At 48.2% G+C, this 20,588-nt stretch overlaps 1 protein-coding gene across 1 annotated transcript in view; it reads right to left on the reverse strand.

Annotated features, from left to right (window-relative positions):
• Positions 1-214: 214 nt before the first annotated feature.
• Positions 215-20,588, reverse strand: part of LOC109373897 (contactin-4) — a 289,091-nt gene continuing 268,717 nt past the window's right edge. Inside the window, 9 exon segments of the mRNA XM_019628144.1 lie at positions 215-2,049; positions 4,617-4,785; positions 11,860-11,972; positions 12,389-12,575; positions 13,087-13,199; positions 15,121-15,355; positions 16,362-16,432; positions 17,938-18,087; positions 20,173-20,331. Of these exon segments, the coding sequence (XP_019483689.1) occupies positions 1,949-2,049; positions 4,617-4,785; positions 11,860-11,972; positions 12,389-12,575; positions 13,087-13,199; positions 15,121-15,355; positions 16,362-16,432; positions 17,938-18,087; positions 20,173-20,331 (1,298 nt within the window). The 3' untranslated portion in view covers positions 215-1,948.

Raw genomic sequence — 20,588 nt, forward strand, 5'->3', positions numbered from 1 at the left:
CTTTGTGCATTTTGACCCTGTCTACTTCCAAAGAGGATCTGAAATGGTGTCTTCAAGGTTGTCACTTCCAAAGGACTCGCTCGGGGTCATCTAGCTTTGGGTCCTGGCCAGAGACGTCTGAGTCCCTGTATGATCTCAAATTATAACTAGCACAAGGGTGAGCTAACAAGTTCCCTGACAGGCAGGCGGGAAAAATGCTCCCAAAAGACAAGGATCTTTACAAATGACAGAACATTTATTAACAATACCTTTAAAAAAAGATTACATATGCTAGATCACTGGTAAATATCATTTACACCGGGGTTGGGAACTCTCTGGGGTGTCATTTTTTTTCATTCATTTTATTATTTTGTTGTTGTTTTTTTGTATGTGTATATGATTTTAAATTTTGTTTTATTTTAACATAGAAGTGACCATATCAAATTAAGAAAGGAAACACAGCTTGAAATACTGACAATATTTTTTTTTTCTGGTTACCACCCTAGTTTTTTCACACGTGGAATCCTGATTATGACTTTATTGGATAAATATAGCTAGAAGGTTGAAAAGTTAACTTATATTATCTGTGGGGAAAAATGACAAACTGCAGGCAAATTTGAGCTTTCTGAGAAAGAAGAAAATGTGGTAGCATGTTTACATGTGAAAATTTTTATAGAAAATTTAATTGTCTTTTATATGCACTGTTCCACTAGTGTCAGCTTACAAAACCTCCCCCATTATAATAAATAGTTCTTTCATAAGAATACGGTTTTTTTCAATATTGTCATTTTCCAATGTGTGATTTTAAGACTTAGAAGGTAAAGCTTATAAAGCAACTAAGCTACTGACTGCAAAACAGGAGATTCATTGAGAAACCATACAGTTGTACTAAAGATCTTTCATAGAGTCATGGAAAAAATTCTCTGAGGCAGCTTTTTGCCGAAATATGAGAAACCTGCCAAGCTCCATACACGATTTTGATTCAAAAGAAGGGCTCTATTATTAAAGAGAAGCACATATTATAGATAAGAAATTCTGTAAAGAAACTGTGACTCCATGAACAGAGAATTACTTTGTTTTAAAAAAATGTACATTCAAAACAGATACAGTTAGAGATAGTAAAATTATCTTGTATCCTTTGAAAGACTTGGTTGACTCGAGTTAACTTTTGGTCTCTGTTACTACAGGATAGATATGTAACTTCAAATTTAATGTCTAAGAATGCTACTACAAAGACGATGCTGACTGAGCAGAGACACGGAAGTCTTACCGTACGTACCGTGCTAAGTGCAGGGTGAAATATTGCACATGTACCTGTTGGACAGTTAGCTTAGGTTTCGAAATTGCGGCCATTCCTGAAACCATCTCAAGTTGTGTTGAACAATGAAATTCACCACCGGGCAGAAAATCAAAGGATTTTAGTCAACACATTAACCATCCCAAGAGTCACTGTCACAGGGCGGCCTGGAGTTACAAACCAGCTCTTGTCCTGCAACTACATCCTTGTAAAACTGTATAAGAAATTCACGACTTATTTACCAAGACGAGTTTCAAACTCGGTCTCGAAAGGAACTACTGTCAAATAATAATTGTATGGTTGTGCTGCCCGTTGCACTTTACAGCAGAGGAAAAAAAATTGATATCTACATTTCATGTTAACTTTAAAAAATTCTATAAAACACTAAATATATAATAAAAATATGCATATAAGGACATTATGTAAACTCCTTTGGTAACATCGTATTACAGATGTCTTCAGTGCATTGCAGAGTTTCCAAAGAAACTTCAGACAAAGCTAGATTTGCTTTGAGGAAGTACTGTATAACGCCATTCCTAAAGAAGCAAAACACATTTTGTTTTTCCAGTAATAAGATGTACTTGAACAACAACATTACTTAGTACTGGGTGTCTCCAAAACAACTAGCTAAATGTTGCTTAGATTATAAACAGCAAGTCCTGTAGACTTTCGTCATAAGCTGGACCTGGCTGTGAGGGAGATCACGATGGTGCTGATGGCGGACAGCGTGCAGGCGTTGGACGTGGAAGGACCCGCGCCTCTTGCATAGGCGTCTGCAAAGAGAGAACACCATCACTCAGCGTCGCCCCGCGCTGGCCACCGGGGGAAGCGCGGCCACAGGGCTGTGGGGAGCAACCCAACCGGCTACCTTCCACGTACGTGACCATTTCCTAGTGACGTTTCTACATCAGGCCTCTGAGGACCCAGCTAGGGACCTGGGAGCCGGTTATGGGACCTTTCTGCACCCCCATGTAAGCATGTGGAAAACGAGGCTGCCCACATCTAACAGAAGAAGCTTCAATGTCACTACAGACATTACTGGGAACTGTGAGGATATATTCATGATGCGACAAAATAAAGCTAGCTACTCCCTGTTGAACTTGCCCTTTGTGCTGAGTGCAGGGCAATACGACACTTACTTCTCACAAGGACCTGATGAGCATCGGGTGTTGTTATGAGACCGTTTAACAGATGAGGACACGGGCCAGAGAAGGAAGACAGCTTCTTCAGATCAAGATTCATAATTAGCTGAATAGGGACGCAAACCCATGTCTGTCTAAATATATACCTTTTTCCAAAGGGGGGGGGGCGGGGAAACCACCTCAATCCTTCTTAAACTTTTCCTTACAGGTCTTGTATTTTCCATAGTACAGAGGTTGGCAACTGTCATTGCAACCTTCAAGGATGCAAGATCTTTGAGCAAAAAAAACAGAAAGTCTCTGGAGGGAGAGGTCATGTTCCCCTCACAGTTCCACCCTTACCATCTAATAACTACACCAGTATAATTGCTTAAAATGTTTTTGTAATGAATTAAGCCAAGGATCATCAGTCAGCTTAACAACAAAACAATCCTCGCAATGATAAGAACGTATGAAGTCAGAGTTTAACAAAACAAGATAAACTAACCCCCGAACAAACCCCAGTCTTGTGTGTTTGTGGCCTGGAGGTTGCTTCCACATCTCACCATAAATCTGTCCCTTTCAACAGAAGTTAGAGCCTTTGTTGAGTGAGGCGTAGAGGATCCAAGTCAGCCCAGGTTTGTAAAAGCCAAAAACGCCCTTAGTGTGTATGTACGCAGATGAGGTGCTGTAAATACAAAGTCCATCTGGAAACTGACAGATCACTCCTGAGTTCGGGGCACAGCAGTGCGGAGCCTGAATTCCCACCCCGAGTTCTGCTCTCTAATCCAATCCCAGCCAAAGCAAAGACGATAGAAGCGTGCAATGACCAGGGAACACGCTCTCTTCTGATTGGCGGCATCTGAACTTCACAGAGGCAATTAAAATCGCTTTGTGGACGCTGTACTACACTTCGGCATCCGCAAGACACACAGGGCTCTTTCCTCATCTGACAAATAATATGGTGGATGCTCAACAGACAGGGTGAAACTCAGGACGCTGGGGTGAGGATTATGCCCAGGGTTTAAAATATCATCTCTCCACTGATGGCCTGAAAATTTCTACCTCCAGCCTTCACGAACCTCTTGTTAAACCCAAAGGCCAAGGACAAACTACACTTGGATATCTGACTACAATTTTTAAAAAACGTGTGATAATATGCACATAACATGAAAGTTACCATTTTAATGATTATAAAGTGTGCAATTCAGTGGCATGAAGCACACGCCAGTGTTGGGCACACAGCACCAAGTGCCACGACTTTTCATCACCCCGGATGGGAACCCAATACCCATTAAACCATGGTCACACCAGCGGCCAGTCACTGCCACCCACTGATCTGGTTTCTGTCTCTATGAATTTGCCTATCCTGTTTTTGTTTTTTTTTTACCACAAGAAAAAATATGCTGCTGAGATATTTGCAAACATAATATTTGAAAAACAGGAATGAATGTATTTGTTCAAAAAGACCATTCTCACACACTCTTCAACAATCTTTGTAAACGAAGATAATCTTGACTACATGTGGCCATGTGCACTTATGTTCATATGTTACGTGAATACATTCAGAGTTAATAGTGTCAAGTTCAAATACAGAGGGTGACAAACAAATGTACACAGAAAGGAAAACTGTATTAAATTGTAATACTCAACATATACCGATCATAAAAGATGACTACAAGTCACGTGTGACTTCTGCAATTACAAGAGGTGCTCAAAGTGGTTCCCATCAGCGTCCAGACACTTCTGATGACGGCGAACTACTGCTTGAGCAACGCGGACCAAAGTGTCCACTTGTGTACATGTTTTTCGCACCCCCGGTATTTTCTGCCAAGGGCACTGAATTACACACTGTGTCACTACAGACAAACTGCGCCAGCTTTTTACAACCCTCTGCTTCTAACCTTCTAAGCTCTCCTTTTGGGGTTATTGTAGATGCTACCACCAGGACCCACGTGAAGAAACCTGTGAGGCCGATCTGGGGCTGTTTTTATCTGATTCTCTGATTGGCAACAGATTACATCAGGCAAAACTGGTCACACTGTCTTTTGCAAGAAACTGCCTGTAATCAGATGACACCAGTGGTCTGAGGAAGGGGGACAGTGGTGTCCACTTTTATTATACATCGTTCTTTGCGGGCTTGCATCCGTTGACGCCCTGACTCACTGCGAGGGCTTAGCAGGGAGGCAGGCAGGGAGAAGGGAGAAAAACAGCGTTCTTACTTGATATCTTTGGGATTCGAATTTGTTCACTGGTGCTGCCATCTCCCCCATCACTGAATGGCTTGATTTCTATTATGTAATCTTCATCCAGAGGCAGAGAAAGCTCCACCGATGTTTTATTTGTTTCGATGATGGATGTGCTGCTTTGTCTGTTCCATCTGTACAAGACCTGCCAATACAGGAAGAACAGGTGTCACCTGCTGTCCTCACAAAGGCCCCAAAGATGGACCGTTCATTTGTTTCCCCCTCTGGGCGCCAGTGAAATGCAGGGACGCGGAGGCTGCCAGGCCGCCTGCGCGCATCTGGAAGGCTCATTGGCAGGAACATGCCCGCAGCTCCCATTTCATTGTGAGGAAAGAATTTAAGGGGTGATGGTGGCGGGGGGTGGCGTGGGGCCGCCAACGTGCTGTGTGGCCTCCCACAAGCCCTGGAAGGCTCCGTGACGTACCCAGAAGAACGATGTCCTCTTTGCCGATGTATGGAGCTCGCTTGCACACGAGGGGCCTTGGCATCAGAATAGACTTGGTCCACTTACTTTAACTCTCTGAGCTCATTTGCCTCGTCTGTGAAATGGGGACAATAGTACCACCTTTCTGGGGGTGTTTCCAGGATTGCACGAGGATTGACTATTGTGAAGGGCCTGGCTCAAAGGCACTGTGCAAAAAATAGCAACTAGGAAGGATCAGAGGGGGTGAGATGGAAACGCCCTTGGCAGTGCTGGTTGCCCAGGGCAGGCACGGTGAGTTATATTGCCATGAACCCACGCCCGAGTTTCTGATTCAGTAGGTCTGGGGTGGGATTTGAGAAACTGCGTTTCTAACACATCCCCAGATAATGGCATTGCCACTGGTCCGGGGGAGTACACTTTGAGAAACACAACATTAGCTCATCCTTCCGGAAGACGCACTATAAATTCGGATCTGCTGAGGGTACAAACATAAGGTCACTCTTCCATTGCAAGAGAAACCAAACACGAGCGACACTCATAAAATGCCTTCAAAACGGTGTAGGTCCCATCTGCCCCCTGGCGTTCCATCACCTTAATTTATGTCCCTCTGATACAAGGTGGAAGACACAATCTCCTTATGGTGAGAAGATTCATAAGCACCCCCACCCTCACGTGTATCAAACTCAGCATCCCCCCCCCAACAGCCTGGGGCCAAACATCCTCAGGCGCCCTCCGGGCTGCCAGGGATTGTCCCTACCCTCGGGAACACGGGCTGGCTGACAGGATATCAGGGCACGGCTGGCTTCCAGGAGTAAATTGCTTCTGTGATTTACCTCGGGTCCTCGCCAGAGCTCAGACAACCAGCTTCAAATCCAAATGCAAAAGAAACACTTCCAGCAACAAACGGCCCTCTACCAGCACTGCTGATCAGCCCTGTAATATTAAGGGCTGCAGCAGAGCCTACACAAGCCCGTAGAACCTTCATTCTCCCAGAACGCTGGGTTCAGCTGATGGACTTGAGGACCGTGCTTCGTTTATTATGATCCAGGGTGGGAGACGGAGAGCGAGGGGGCTCAGGGAGGAATGCTAAGAGCATCATCTGACTTTGCTGAACGCTTACCACGTGTCTGAACACTGTAAGTCCTAAATGCTAACTAACATGGATTACCTCTTGAGATGGCACTGTTATTATTTTCATTTCAAAGATGGGGAACCTAAGACTTTGCCCACGGTCCCGTGGCCAGTAAGTGGTGGACCCAGCATTCAAACCCAGGCGTTCTGGGTCCACGGCTCATACGCTCACCTGAGGCCGGTGTGGCCACCAGCTAAGTGGCAAATGGCCCCCCTCTGGTCTCTGTCTTCATGAATGAAAACCCAGGAGGTTCAACAGTAGAAAACTGGTGGCCCGTACATGTTAACTGGCTCTTTTAGTTTTACTTTTTTGTTGTTGTTAAGTTAGATATCAACATTTAAAAACAAGAAATGATATATGAAAACATTTTGGCTTCTACTGAATAAATGAAAGCTATGGCCACACGCATCTATAGTCCTGTCTGGCAACAACTGGCTGGAGCTGAAAAGCCACTGCCTATTCTGGATAATCACAACCGTTGAAGTTTACCGCAGTCTCCAGGACTTCCTCCTACGCCACATGGGCATGTGCCCGCCTCAGGGCCTTTGCACACCCTGCTCACTGTGTCTGCGACACTGGTTCCGAGAGATGCCCATCTTCCTCCCCTCCGCTGTTTATGTCCCAGCTGAACTGTCGCCCCTTGAAAGAGGCTCTCCCGACCTCTGTCTGACACAGTAAGCCTCTCTGTCTTTCCCATGGCTCTGTATTCCCCACCTCCCCATCTGTTATTTCTCTTGGTGGCGCTTTATTACCACCTGGTGTCTTTGCTTACTGCTGGTGTGCAGAATAGCTGACGGGCTGAAAGGCAGGGCCCTGGACCCACACTGCCTGAGTTCAGGTCCAGGTCTGTCTTCTGTCTCCTAGCTGCGCTAATAATACGGTATCGTATCCTGGAACATTGCTAAGAGAGTAGATCTTAACTGTGCTCAGCACAAAAAAGAAACGGTAACTATGTGATGTGAGGGAGGTGTCAGCTGACACTATGGTGGCAATCACACTGTGATATATAAATGTATCAGATCCACAGCTGCACACCTGAACCTGCACACTGTTCTATGCCAATTGTCTCAGTAAGGCTGGGAAAAGCATATACCAGCCATGGGAAGTTGGCAAGTGAATGAACTCTGTGCTGTGGGTTCTGCATTTATAAACTTGGGGCTGATAACCACACCCCCTTCATGTGTTCTGAGAAAGTTAAAATGAACTGGAACAGCGCTTGGCACAGATATTCACAGCACTTGTGGAAAGGACGAGTCAACAGAACCCATTTATGAACCTGCCTGGCTCTGCAGGCAGTTGAGTCTGTAATAATGAACCCAGATGTGCTCTTTAGCTCCAGTGTCAGGAAGCAGCTTGAAGGTTTGTGCTGACAGCGTGTTCTGCGCCTTAAGGCTTCCAAAGTCAACTTTTTTGTGAGGCTGTCTACCCAGGCAGAAACCCCACAAATGTAGACAATTTAGGTGAAAAAGCAAAAGTTCGTTCACACACACACACACACACACACACACACACACACACACGTAATTTTTAAAAAATTATGTCTCCCCAAACATTTACACTCTACGTAGCAGTTCAACAGCCAGTTATGGCGAGGTTCCTTGGGATCTAAATGGGGCTAAACGGGGAGGTATAGGGAGCGTGGCTGCTGCAGCCTCAGCCCCAAAGAGGAGGAAGGGATTGAGCCGGGAAACCAAGACGACTCAGAGAGCGCCCTTTCCTACCTCCCAGTCTAACTAACTCTCGTGTTCCTTTGCTGTCAGCATGTGGCTTGTGCGGCTTTTCACACACTTGATGCCCATCCATCACTGATGCTTCCTTAGATGCAAATCCCCAACTCGGAGGGGCCCCCATATCTTTCACAGATGTAGTTTAGATCCACAAGATACAACGAACCAACACAAAAAACTCTATCTGGAAAAAATACGTAAACCCCTGGCTTGAACAGGTCTGATCTGGGGAGGGGCCATGCTCTCAGGCTGTAATTCACTCCAGCGTTTTCTTTCCTAGTTTTATAGAAATAAATGTAGCTGCCCCTGTCCTAACCAAGCCCAGCAGGGCTTCGCTGCAGGTGATGCTGCCCCCCGTCTGTCTTGACCTGCTTTCCTCCATCACACCCTGCCCGGCGCTGCGCCGCTGACGTGAATGTCGTAACATCTGCAGAAGTGTCTGCTGAGTCACGGAATTATACGAAGGGCCTTCTTGGGAATGTGCTACTGAGACAGCCTCACACAAGACTTCCTGAGACAGGGCAGGAGGACAAAGAAGTGGCGACTAAAATAATACTCGTTCTCCACTTTTCCTTGTAAAAGTGCCTGTAACCTTTATCCCCAGGTCGCTGAGGCAAAGTCCCGCTTGCCTGCAGACCCCGGCCCCTGGGAAACAGGGAGACTCTCAGGCCCCCTCACTCACGGGCCTCGGCTTTGCCTCTGAAATGAAGGGCTTTGACAGGATGGCCTCTGGGGTTCCCAGCGCAGCCAACACATTGCTTGGCTCTCTGAAATCCTGGAGGTAGCTCCCTGCCTGTTGGGTTTATTTCAGCACCAGCTTGAATCTGAGCCTAAGATCTAGGTGACGGTTCACTCTGGACGTCGTGCTTCCTCTCAGGGACTCCCAAGCTGTCTGCATTGGATGGTTTTTCTCTCTCTGTCCTAATGTGTGAGACTAGACGCCGGGAGGGAACATTTCTCTCTTAGCTTTTTCACTCCCTCCCCCCGTTTGGTTCAATCAATTCAGCCCAGATCACATCTGTATTCCTGTCATGTGGTGCCTGAGGGCCAGGCAGGGTCAGCTGGGCCGGACCTGAGTTCACGCTGGCCATCTTTCCCTTATCACTGAGTCCACCCTTCCGTCTGTCATCTTCCAGCCTACGCAACCCCGTGTCTCTCTTGTCCTGGTTAAAGCTGGTCAGATAGATGCTTTCACATTATTCACACGAAGCGGCTGATGGTTTGGGGGTTCGGGAACTGAGCCCTCCCTTCTAACACAACCAGAAGGTACCCGTGGCTGCAGATGTCACGGTGACGAGTCAGTCACTGTTGCTCTCTTGAGGGTCACAGTCGGGATTTACAGCAAGTCATCAGCCAGTTACAATCCCGAAGATGATAAAAGCAAAGTACGTCTAACACTAGCAAACAGTGAGTGCTCTGGCCGTTAGGGAAGGCGTCCGCACTCAGCCCTGAGAGGGGGGTGATTGGTTGACGATGTGGACGTGAGGATGGTGGTCCCAGAGGGCTGGAGCAGGGACGCAAAGGCTCAGGTGGAAATGAAGCTACTAGGCAGCTTCTCCTCCAGAGAAAATGAGGCCCAAGAGGCTGATGAACCTACGCGACCTAGCCAACAGAGGGCCCCAAAGCGCGTCTCCTAGCTCTCATTCCGCACACCGTGGAACCTTCCAGAAGGATTTTAAAGTCCCCAGAGAGAGAGCTGCAGATTGGGTCCCGGGGGCTGTCCGCTTCGGCACCGTGTGGTCACTGTACCAGTGGATGCAGGGAGAGCAGCCCCTGCAAGGGGCTTTGGGGAGGCGCTCCGATCACGGCGCCCAAGGCTCTACCACCTACTAAGCCAACCCCAGCTCCAGCTCTGGCTTTACCGACGGTTCTCCAGCGCCCCACGATCTCTAACCAGGGCCTGGCAGCACGGCCTGCCCACTAGTCCCAACGTCTCTGTGCAGATCATCCCAGGTCAGCCGCTCGTGAGTGGAATTCAGCCTGCAGACCAGCTTTGTGTGGTCCGCACTGCATTGTCTCAAAAGTCTTTTAAAACACAAACAAAACAAGATCGGATGAATGGCCAATATTTTAAAATTGAAAGTTGTTTGAAATGAGAATCCACTTCTCTGCCGTCTCTTGAAACGCAAGCGTGTCTGTGGGCCTGTGTGGACTTTTTCACAGAGCGACGCAGGCAGGACGTGAGATGCGGGCGGCACATCAGACAGCAACCTGCACCCCCATGGCCATGGCTCCCCCGGTCCTCTGCGTCCATGACGCTCCCCGCTGGGCAGGGTTTCGCAATTCATCCACTGGCCACTTATTCTGTGGCAGATGCAAGACCATTTCCCAGGACTTCTGACAATTTTGACTCCCAAGTTCTTCTAGGTGGAAACATTTCTAAATCACAGATTTGGTTTTTTACAATTTTTCTTTTACAGTGAAGACTATGGGAAGGTTCACTAAAGAGAACTTGCAATTTTTTTTCTCTTTTGAATGATTAATACAGAACCACTGGCAGTCAAGGGCATGGTCAGCATAGCCCAATGACCGTGGTTTCTCACAAGCCTCATGTTAATCATTTCCGCATCACATTCCAGGGTTGGGAAGAATTCAAAGCGCCATATAACTTAATTGTCCACACTATATTTCTCTTTATAACATCTCACTGGGCAGCAGTAATCCAGCTAATACTTGATCGTGTCCAGTAACAAAGAACCCTCCTTGACTCTTGGGACTATGGCCATTTTGGAAGAGCTCGGACTCCTCGAAAGTGAAACTGGGTGAAAATGCTGCTTTCGCTCACTGACCACAGCTGTACCCGGGAAGCTGGGGGGAGGGTTCTAGTCATGCTCGTAACAGCCCTTCCGATATCTGAAGAGGTTATCATACGTCTGACTGTCTTCTGTTCTTCAGCTAAACAGCCTCAGTTCCTTCCCTCACTGGTCACATGTTTTGGGGGGCCAGCCTCCGGGTCCCAGGCTTCTCCGTGCACACTGTGGTCTGTACGGGGCCACATCACGTCCGTCCTCCCAGCACACACCGGGGCTCCTCACATAGGAGGCAGAGCCCGTTTCCTCTCCCTCTGAATCTTCTCCCTTGGAATCTGAGCTGGTCTGACTGCGGCCAGTCACACCCTTTACCTCTAGGAGGGACTTTGGCCTCCGCCCTCAACCATACCAGCAACCATGGGGAAATCTGACCACCCTGAGGTCCCCGACTGTGCAGAAGCCCCAGCTGTCCACACAGAGAGGCCCCGGGTGACAGGGTGCTGTGCCAATGACCCTCCAACCGAGAAGCCAGGTGTGTGTGTAATCTGCCTTACTGTCCCAGTCCCGATCACTGAATCATGAAAAATACGTAAGCCCCTCGTTTTAGGGTGGTTCATAGGCAGCAGTTCGATCCCTGAAAACACTGACGTGATATTTCACTCCTTTCAATGGTGACACCCAAGCTCCATACCTTTTCTTTTCTAGCTCTTTAAAGTCAGGCTAATATTTATGGGACCAGGCAAGTGACTTTTCTGAAAAACATCCTTACTTCTTTTTCTATATGTAAATCTCCTTAACTATAGGGGCTTGAACAATAATGATTAACCATTAGTAATACTGAGGTGTTCCTATTGTTGATTTGATAAAAACACCCTCAAGACAAGAGCAAAACAAAGCTGATAGGAGGAACGTGAATAACTTGGTTCTTCATGACTTTTTTGCAGACACGACCTCAGGGTCTCTACCCATTTCTGACTCTGCCTGATAGGAGATAATTCTCCCGATCCTGGCCAGCTGCCAAGGTCCACTGGTCAAACTCAGGCCAAACCACCGGGGGGCAGAGAGTCCCACAGAGGCTGGGCAGCGTGGCCAGGCACAGTGAGACCACGGTCCCTATGATTCATGGGAAGGGGCTGTCCCCACTAGCAGCAGGACTGTGCGCCTTTGCAAAAAAGAAATTACCCACTTTGTAGCCTTTCACTTCCGACTCATTATCCAAGGCCTTCACTTGATCCCAGTTCAGGATAATTTTGGAGTCCGATGAATTCCATATGATGTTTCCGGGGGGTTGGCTTGGTGCTATAAAAAAATTAAGATATACGAAGTCACAGATTATTAAGTCTCAATGGATTCTGAGGAATATCTCTCTACTAGAATTTGAGAGTGGAGGCAATTTAATGGGCTATTGCACTAATATGTGTCTTCAAGGTCACTAAAATCTGACGACATACAGCCTCACAAATAGAAAAAGATTCAGTTGGTCGCCTAACATTTATAGCAAAAAGAGGTAGCCCTTCCCAGTGAGGAGAAAAACATTTATCTTTCTGTCTTTTAAAGCAATGAATTCTGCATGGTACTCAGAAAGGGCCCGTTAAAATGCTAAGGTAAATTTGAATCCACATGATGACACCAATTAGTATGCAAATGATAATGGGGATGAGCTTGGGCTACGTCTGATGAATCCCTAACATGTTTCTGAGCAAGAGCGTTCTTACGTGGCTTTCTGGTTGTCACGTTGACGGTGGCACTGGAGGGGCCTGTCCCTGCAGTGTTGTATGCCTTGACAGAGAGATGATACAGTGCACTGCCTTGTAAGTTGGTGATTTTTGTTGATGTCTGATTTCCAAATGTTCGGATTTTTCTAGCATTTTCTTCCTTGTCATCATGTCTCCAGTACTGAACCTGAGAAAATACAAAGGAAGGCCTTGGACATCGTACCCATCGGGGAGATTTCCGTCGTTGGCAGGTAATACAGTTTTTAACATAGATGCTGATGATGGAGTTAATTTTCTACAATGACACAGAAGCAGGGCTGCAGAGCCCAGGCCTCTGTGTGCTCTGAGAAACTGTGCACGGCACCAAGGGCCCCTGGGGTTCTTAGGCCACAGTGAGATGGTACATTGGCACAGCAATTGTTGGCTATTTCTCTCTTTCTCTCTACCTTTGTTTTGAGCCCACGTGACCCTGGGCATATCAGATCCAAGCTCATCTCGCCAGCCATCTGATAAATGGCCAGACCTGCATTAATTCTGAAACAAAGCGCCACAGAAGAGGGCAGTGAGGCTCTGCTTGATGCCAGGCCTCTGACACAAGTGACTCTCAATGGGACCTCGTCTTTTCCCATCAGTGTGTCCTGGAGGGCTCATGGAAGGGGAGGTACCCTTCCAGACCCGAGCCCCGATCTCCTGCTGACCTCATAGCCTTGTATCCGTCCTCTATTCTTCTCCTTGGGGGAGGCCCAGAAAACTTCAACGTCTGTTGCAGAAAGACTTCTGGCAAAGATGCTGGCTGGTGGTTTGGTGGGTTCTGTGTGAGTATGGAAAAAGGTATTACTCTATCGGCTGCAGCAGGCCAGCTTCTGGGTACCAGCATGATGAGATGCAAAGAATCCATGGTTAGAGGGTCGCCCTTAGTGGTTACGATCCAAACCCTCGACTGACAGAGGAGCAATGACTGCCAGCTGGGTGGGGAGAGGGGGTGATGGAGATGGTGGTGAAGACACTTGCCCAAAGCCTCTGGATTCTAAATGTACGGGGAGGTGGAAGGGAAGCACCCAGGACCACTTAAGTTTAAGCACCAAGTTTCCATAGCCAGCAATTCCTTTAACACACATCCTTCTTAATGAGCATTTGTTAGAGGAGAGAGTCCTCGTCACTGGATTGCGATTATGAGAAAGGAAGCAAGTCCCATGACTTGACTGAGATTCAGGACCGCTGGTGACAGTTCAGTCCCACATAGCTACCTGTGTGATCGTGGGCAAGTTCTTATGCTTCCCGGACCTCGGCAGCCTCAGCTGCAAAGAAGAGGCTGGACCAAGTCGGTTTGCCAAACTTCAGTTAACTTCTACCAAATTTTTGACAAAGCTGTCTACCATTCTTATACATTGGTATTTACTGTTCACTGGTCTTTCTTAAAGAAAAACCTAGCCATGAGCAATCATATTCATGAAATCCTGGTTTTGATTTGATAGCTGGGTTTTTTTCTAATGCAATTCAAATCCGTGTTAACTATTAAATATTTTGAAAAGTACATCTGGTACTATGTATAATCAAGGTGTGGACTCCCTCTGGAATGCACATCACACTCCAGAAAACGCCGGACAAGGAGGCCTCTAAGGTTTCGTCTGTCCATAACAATGTATGATTCTGTTTGCATGTTCAGTCATCCAGTATTTACTACAGGTCTGCATGTCATGCATGGTTAGACACTGGTGACACAAAGGTGAACAAGCAATGGCTGGTCCTCAAGAAACACACCTTGGCGAGGACCTAAAACTCAAATTCAAAATGTATAATAGGTGGGGAAGAGCGTCAGAGGACAGGGATGCTCTGACAGTGGGGGAGGTGAAGCACTGAACGTGAAGGACGTGAGGGCGGCCCTCGCCTGCTCACGTCGAGTGTGAACTCACAGGGGCACATGCAGAGACCTGGAAGCGGGTGTGAGGGGCTCAGGCAGGTGCCGAGAGCGGCACGGCCTTCGGCTCCGGCTGGAGCATGGGATGTGCAGGAAGCAGCACGACTTGAGGAGAGAGGCGGGCGCGGGCCACGGAGACCTACTGAGGGGAACGGGCTGCCTTCTCTCTCTCTCTCGGGGAAGAACTGATTGCATCTTCACTTGTTCCAAATGACTCCACGTTCATGGTGTCATTCTGAACATGACTTTGGAAACAAGGAAGACGGACTCCAGTGGTAATGGAGACCACGGGAGGGGCGTTCTGAGGGCAGGATGAGCGCAGAGGTGGTGAGAACGTGTGACAGCCCCGGAGCACGACGCACTGTGGGCAGCTCTGAGAGGAGTCACGCTGCCTCATGGCTTCCTCCTTTCTTTAGGAACGCAGAATAACCCGGAAGGACAATAGGATTTATAAAAATGAAAATGGCAAGAGGAAATGCAAATCACATTTTGATATTCTCTTGAAGGGATAAAACAGAACAGAATTCTTTTGAAAGTGATGATCACATGCAAAAAAAAAAATAAAGATCTTCTATGGAACTCGCAATTCTGGTCCTCAGCAATGGAATTGGCCATTTGTGTTTATATCCCCAGTGGACCTGATGTCTTTCTAAGAGATGGGTGGTGGTTAATGAACCCAACTTTTTACACTGCATTTTTCTCAAATCAGAATGCGCCTTCAACTGACGGGTACAGTGCTCAATTGAGTCTGCGTCCTAAAAGCGACATCTCAGAATCGCAGACCGAGCCCCTACGCAGGCGGCGGGGGCCCTACCTTCTTCTGCAGAATACACCACGGTGGTGGGACTGAAAGGGCCCTCTCCCTTGTTGTTGTAGACGCCCACTTTCACCTCGAAGGGCGAGAAGGGCCGCACGCTCTCGTTCCTGAACACGTATCTGCAGGCGTCGGCGGAGGCCAGCACCGTCAGCATCCAGATGGCTGTGCCGGACGGCCGGAAGGCCACCACGTACCCAAAGCCTCTCCCGTTCTGCAGCTCCTCAGGGACCGTCTGGGAAGCCAGGGAGGGGTCAGGAGGGGCGCAGAAGTCACAGCACTTTGCCGTAAATGTTAAAAAGGTGCCATCCCCCCGCCCAGAACACGGCCGTCTATACCCTTCCCCACCGATTCTATTTCGGGCTTTGTCAAGGCTCTTAGCTCTGGCTTGCTGCCAGGCTACCTTAGATATTCATGAGGTACTGGAGCAGGGGGACAAAACAAACTCATGGAGCCTGGCTTCAGACCCAGCCCTGAGACAGTCGGAGGTGACTGTGAAGGACAGTTGGTCTAGAAGCCAGCAGTTACCACATGCACCGTCTAACGCGAGTGTCCCCCAGTGCCAAGCAGACCGGAGGGCTCAGTGAAGAGGTAAAGGCCACCTTGCCTTGGAAGGGCTGACCTCTCAGAACTGGAGGGTGGGTCGCAGATGCCGTGTGACTTCTGTCACCGCGGGGGCTGTGGCTGAAGGGGGGATTTTAACTTCTGGGCTGTGGTCTAGAATCTTTCAAAACACATGAAGAACCCTTTCTAACACTCCCGCCTCCTCTCTCAAAATCAATTTTTAATGAACTAGTGACTAACCATCTTCCAGGTTGTTTCAAAAACACCTCATCAAAGAGGGCTCCAGCTGCAAAGCTAGTTGCCAGGAAGTGTTGCTGCTGGGACACAGCCTGTGGCTGGCAGACACTTTGAGTCAACTGGCCACGTGGCAACTCAGGGAGAAAGGGAAACCTGGTTTTTGGTGAGCCAGGCTCCTTTGATATATACACACGTATTTTTTTTTCCTGTGTTGTCTTCCCTTTCATGATTGTTCTTCCTGTGATGAATCGGGTTAAGACGTAACTCAAGAATTGATGGGCCAGCGCCATCTTTTCCTGCCAGACATTAGCGTATGAGAGGAGGTGTTTGCAGCACATGGATGTCAGCTGGTAGGCACCTTCCCAGGTATGTTTACACGGAGGAAAATAATAACGTCGCCTGGACTGATGGATGTTCCTTTTGCTCTGTGACTCACTTACCTCCCAGGTTATAACCAGTTCAGATTTGCTGCCTCCACCGCCACTGACGTTAGCTGGGGTGACCTCAGGGACTGTGCAGGAGACAAAAGCCAAGTCAAGTCAGGTGGCAAAGGCTGAGGAGACTCACTTCCAACAAATAATCCAATGCTTATTATTTTTGTCTTCTGAGATCATAAAAATGTGCTCATGGGGCCAAAAGCAAGCAATGTGCCAAGGAAACTGCTACTGGCTCCCTGCTCCCCCTCCCACAGGTACACGTGTCATCTGACATGGCTGAGCACATGTTCAGCTCCATCCCTAGAGGCTGGGGGTCAGTGGGCCGAGGAAAGGACGGAGGTTCTGGTTCTAATGCTTGCGTGGGTGTTTATTAACCATGAGGCGATTCACAAGGGGGGACAGTGCAAATGGAGGGACAGGGCACACTGCCCGTGCAGAGCTTACAGTCCAGCAGGAGTGAGAAAGCCCACACGGGACATGACTGGTGGTGACAACAACACAGCACGGCACACAGAGCATGCAGCGTGCGCCGAGCGCAGTGACTCAGGACCAGCAGGCTGCTTGGAGTGGGGGTGGGCTGATGGCTTCTGGGAGGAAGGTGGGTTCTGAGCTGGGTGTTGAAGGAAGTGGTGGACACAGGTTGGCCCCTGGCTCACTGCGCGTAACCAGTTTTCTCTATAAAAGAGGGGAAATTATGCTGGCTTCCTCCTCAGGACTGAGAGGAATTGACTACATGGATTAAATTATAGTTGTAGAGTAGGGAAGGCACAGGGATTAGCTGTGCTATTATCAAGTAAATAAGAGACTAGAAAGAAAGAGCCCAGACACATGTCACAATGTCTGGCTGGGGCAGGTGGCTGGTGACTGGCTACATGCCCTTGGTTAAAGCCGAGGAACTAGATCGAGATGTTCTTCTAGTCTAAGAGTAGGGTGGTTGTGCCCATTTGCTTAGGGACCTTGCTATTCCTGTAACAACCCCAGGGCCTTGGCTCAGCTGGCCGCCCTCGCAGACCCCCACCTAGCCCCGCCTGAGTGCAGCTGACTCACATGCGTGTATCATTCCCTCCCCGTGCTCACTAAGCTGCGAACACAGGTGGTCAGGGGGAATGGCTGCCTGGGCTCCCAGGGATTAGCAGGGGCTCTGAGTCCTGGCTCCTGGGCATGGTTTGTACCCTAAGAAAATCCGCCTGAACGCCCCTGAAAAACTTACTTTCGCCGCCAGTGGTTTCTCTGATTTCATTTGAAATGTTGGGTGTGTATTTAAAAAACACATCCTGGTGGGAGAGCCTTGGTGACAAAGGAACCGATAAAGACAGAGTTGACATTTGAGAGACCCAAGCACATGTCTCTCCCTGCACAAGGGAACCCCAATGAAGAGTGGAAACTGAACCCTTGATTGACGCTCACTGCCTGTTAAGCTGAGTGTCCCCTGGCCTGGTTTCTGACCATCACACTCAGCAGGGGAAGGAAGGTGAGCTAAGGGGGGCTCAGGAGGGCTGAGGAGTAGGACGAATTCAAAGCCTTCCCCTCAGGCACCGTAGCCGCTGGAACTGACCACCTGCATCTGGGTGCTACTCACGGGCCTCTTCCGTCCTCCGCTTCTCCGAGGGCCGGCTGGGCTCCCCGATCCCGATCACGTTGGCTGCGACAGTGCGGAATTCATATTCGACCCAGGGGTTCAGACCCACCACGGTCGCAGTGAACGTCCTCCCATCAATGAGCTCGGGGACTGAAAGACATAGAAAGGACTCCATGTTGGGGAGACGGGAGGGAACTTCCGTCCATCCACCCCCATCACCAGGACGGCGCTCAGGGTGCTGCAGGGCTTCTGAGAGCGGCCGTCAGAGAAGATGATCCCAGACCAGTAAGTCCAACACCCGCAGAGGGCATCACAGAAGACACACACTCAGGCCCTGCGCTACCTGACAGTAACCATTGCTATCACGGGACATGGCGTCCAGCACTGGCTGTATAGTGACGGAAACACTGTGTAATGCTTACAGCGAACCTAGGAGTGGGAAAAATTATTCTCTTCATTTTTATAGATGAGGAAAATGTGCCTCACAAAGGTGAAGTGACTCCCCCAAGTTACAATGGATCTATTCCTGGTTTGTGTGACTGCTTGGTTCAGCTCTACGACTTAGGATAACCATGGAGTCAGAATGTTATACATCCATAGCACTGCTGTCCGTGAACTCTATGAGCACATCTAAAGAATCTGTACACAAAAAGGATGGCTCAGGAGAACCCAAAGGATGGACGCAGAGAGGTGGAACTGGCCAGCGTTCACCCAGCGGGGCTTGGAGAAGGGCTTGGTCACAAGGGGACATGGCCCACTGCTTGATGTCATAGCCATGAAGCTCTGACCACTGCTTTCATGCTCAACTGAACAACTTTTTGAGTTTTAAACTGATTATCATAAAGATTTCCCATTGGGCCCAGAATATATTGTACAAAGGGAGATCTCCTGGGACAAAGCTGAGGCCATCATGCTGGTACCAGGCTTCAGTGACTGCCAGCCCTGTGGGGCCGCGTACACAGTCTTACCCTCCTAAGGTGAGGTGTGGGCTCTCAGTCAGACAGAACCCCTGGATTCTAATCCGGAATCTGCACTGAGTAGCCAAGTGACCTTGGGTGGGTTGCTTCACCTCTGCGTGCCTTGGTTGTCTCACCATAAAATAAGGCGAATAACAATACTTATTCAGTGCTTTGAGAAAACCCAAGAGAAGCACCTTGCAGGGCACATGGCACACAGCAAGGGCTCAACAAATCCTAGTTGTTGTTTTTAAATCATCATCATTGTCAAAATCATCTTTATTTTCGCTGCCTCCTTCATTACATTTATTATGCAGCACTTCCTATTTTAAAAAATATGTTGCAATCATTTCTTTTGGGTTGTAAACAACTCTTATCATGCCCGTTTAACAGGAGAGAACATGAAGACGGATAGAGATCTGCTGAGTAGCAGTCACTTGTGTGACTCAGACGGAAGTCAGTGATTCGGCTGGAAACACAGAAGCCCATTCCTCAGGTAGAATAAGTTAAAACGAAAAAAAAAACCCACAAAAAAACCCAAATGAGGCTGTGAAAACCGATACAATTCATGTGAACTGCATAAACCCGGGCCCATCTCTCCATTCAGATCTACTTCAGAACACGGAGGCCTCGCAGCCAACCTCTGGGGACTACAAGTGTGTGGGTCTTGCTTGCAATAACTATGCATTTGTCCATGTTTTCCTCAAATGCAACATGAATAAAAACCAAAATGAGTCAATTTGGAGATACTGACAGGGCAGGGATGGAACGGCCAAATCACATATTTTTTAATATAACAAAATCCCATGCCTCTTCTTGTCCCAATTTATCCATCTGAAAAATGGGCAGCGAGTGACCAGGTTCTGTGTGGTCCTTAGTTACTGAGGACCGTGGCCGTGGACTCGCATGAGCCATTGCTTCCCCAAGTGTGCCATTCGTGGTACACAGACGGTTTAAGGGCACACGCAGATTGATGCATTTTTTTTTCAATAACTAATGTACTTTGAATTGTGTATTAAGAGAAATATAACCTTCCATTTTATAGACATTATTGTTTAGGATATGTTAACGAACAAGCAAATGTGAGCTGGTATAAAGAAAAATATTAAATGCATGATAGTACAGTTGGCTGAGGTCTAGGAAACACTGCTCTTATGGCTCATCGGTAGCTGTGTCTGAAAGGACCCGGAGGTCCCTGGCTTCTGCCACAGAGCTTTGTCCACTATGCTGAGCTTCAAAAGGCCTGGGAGACACCAGCACTGGACAGCCAAGATGGTACCTGTGTTGACTGCTTGCCAGCCCACGGAGAACGGAGTCCTGGCTTGAATGACATACATGGTGATGGGGCTGTGGTTGTCAGGCCCGGGTCTCCAGGAGAGCTGAGCGGTGGTGTCTGTAATTTCATCTATGGTCACAGCCTCTGGAGGGCCTGGGGGACCTGCAAAAAAGCAAGACCCTTAGAAGTGGAAGAGCGTGTTGTGTTCAAACGCCCAAGTAAATGATCACTTAAATTGAACAGGGCCTGATTCCTTCAACCATGTATTCACCCACTCACACGCTCGCCACTTGTCAATTCTTTTTTTTTTTTTTAATATTTTTTCTACTGGGGAATTGGGGGGATGGGAAGAGTGCTGGGGAATTGGGGGAAGGGGAACAGACAAGTTGCTGTCATTTTGTTCTTCAGTCTAGTCGTGG

This window comes from Hipposideros armiger, unplaced genomic scaffold (genome assembly GCF_001890085.2).
Source record: "Hipposideros armiger isolate ML-2016 unplaced genomic scaffold, ASM189008v1 scaffold_750, whole genome shotgun sequence".
Lineage (NCBI taxonomy): Eukaryota > Metazoa > Chordata > Mammalia > Chiroptera > Hipposideridae > Hipposideros > Hipposideros armiger.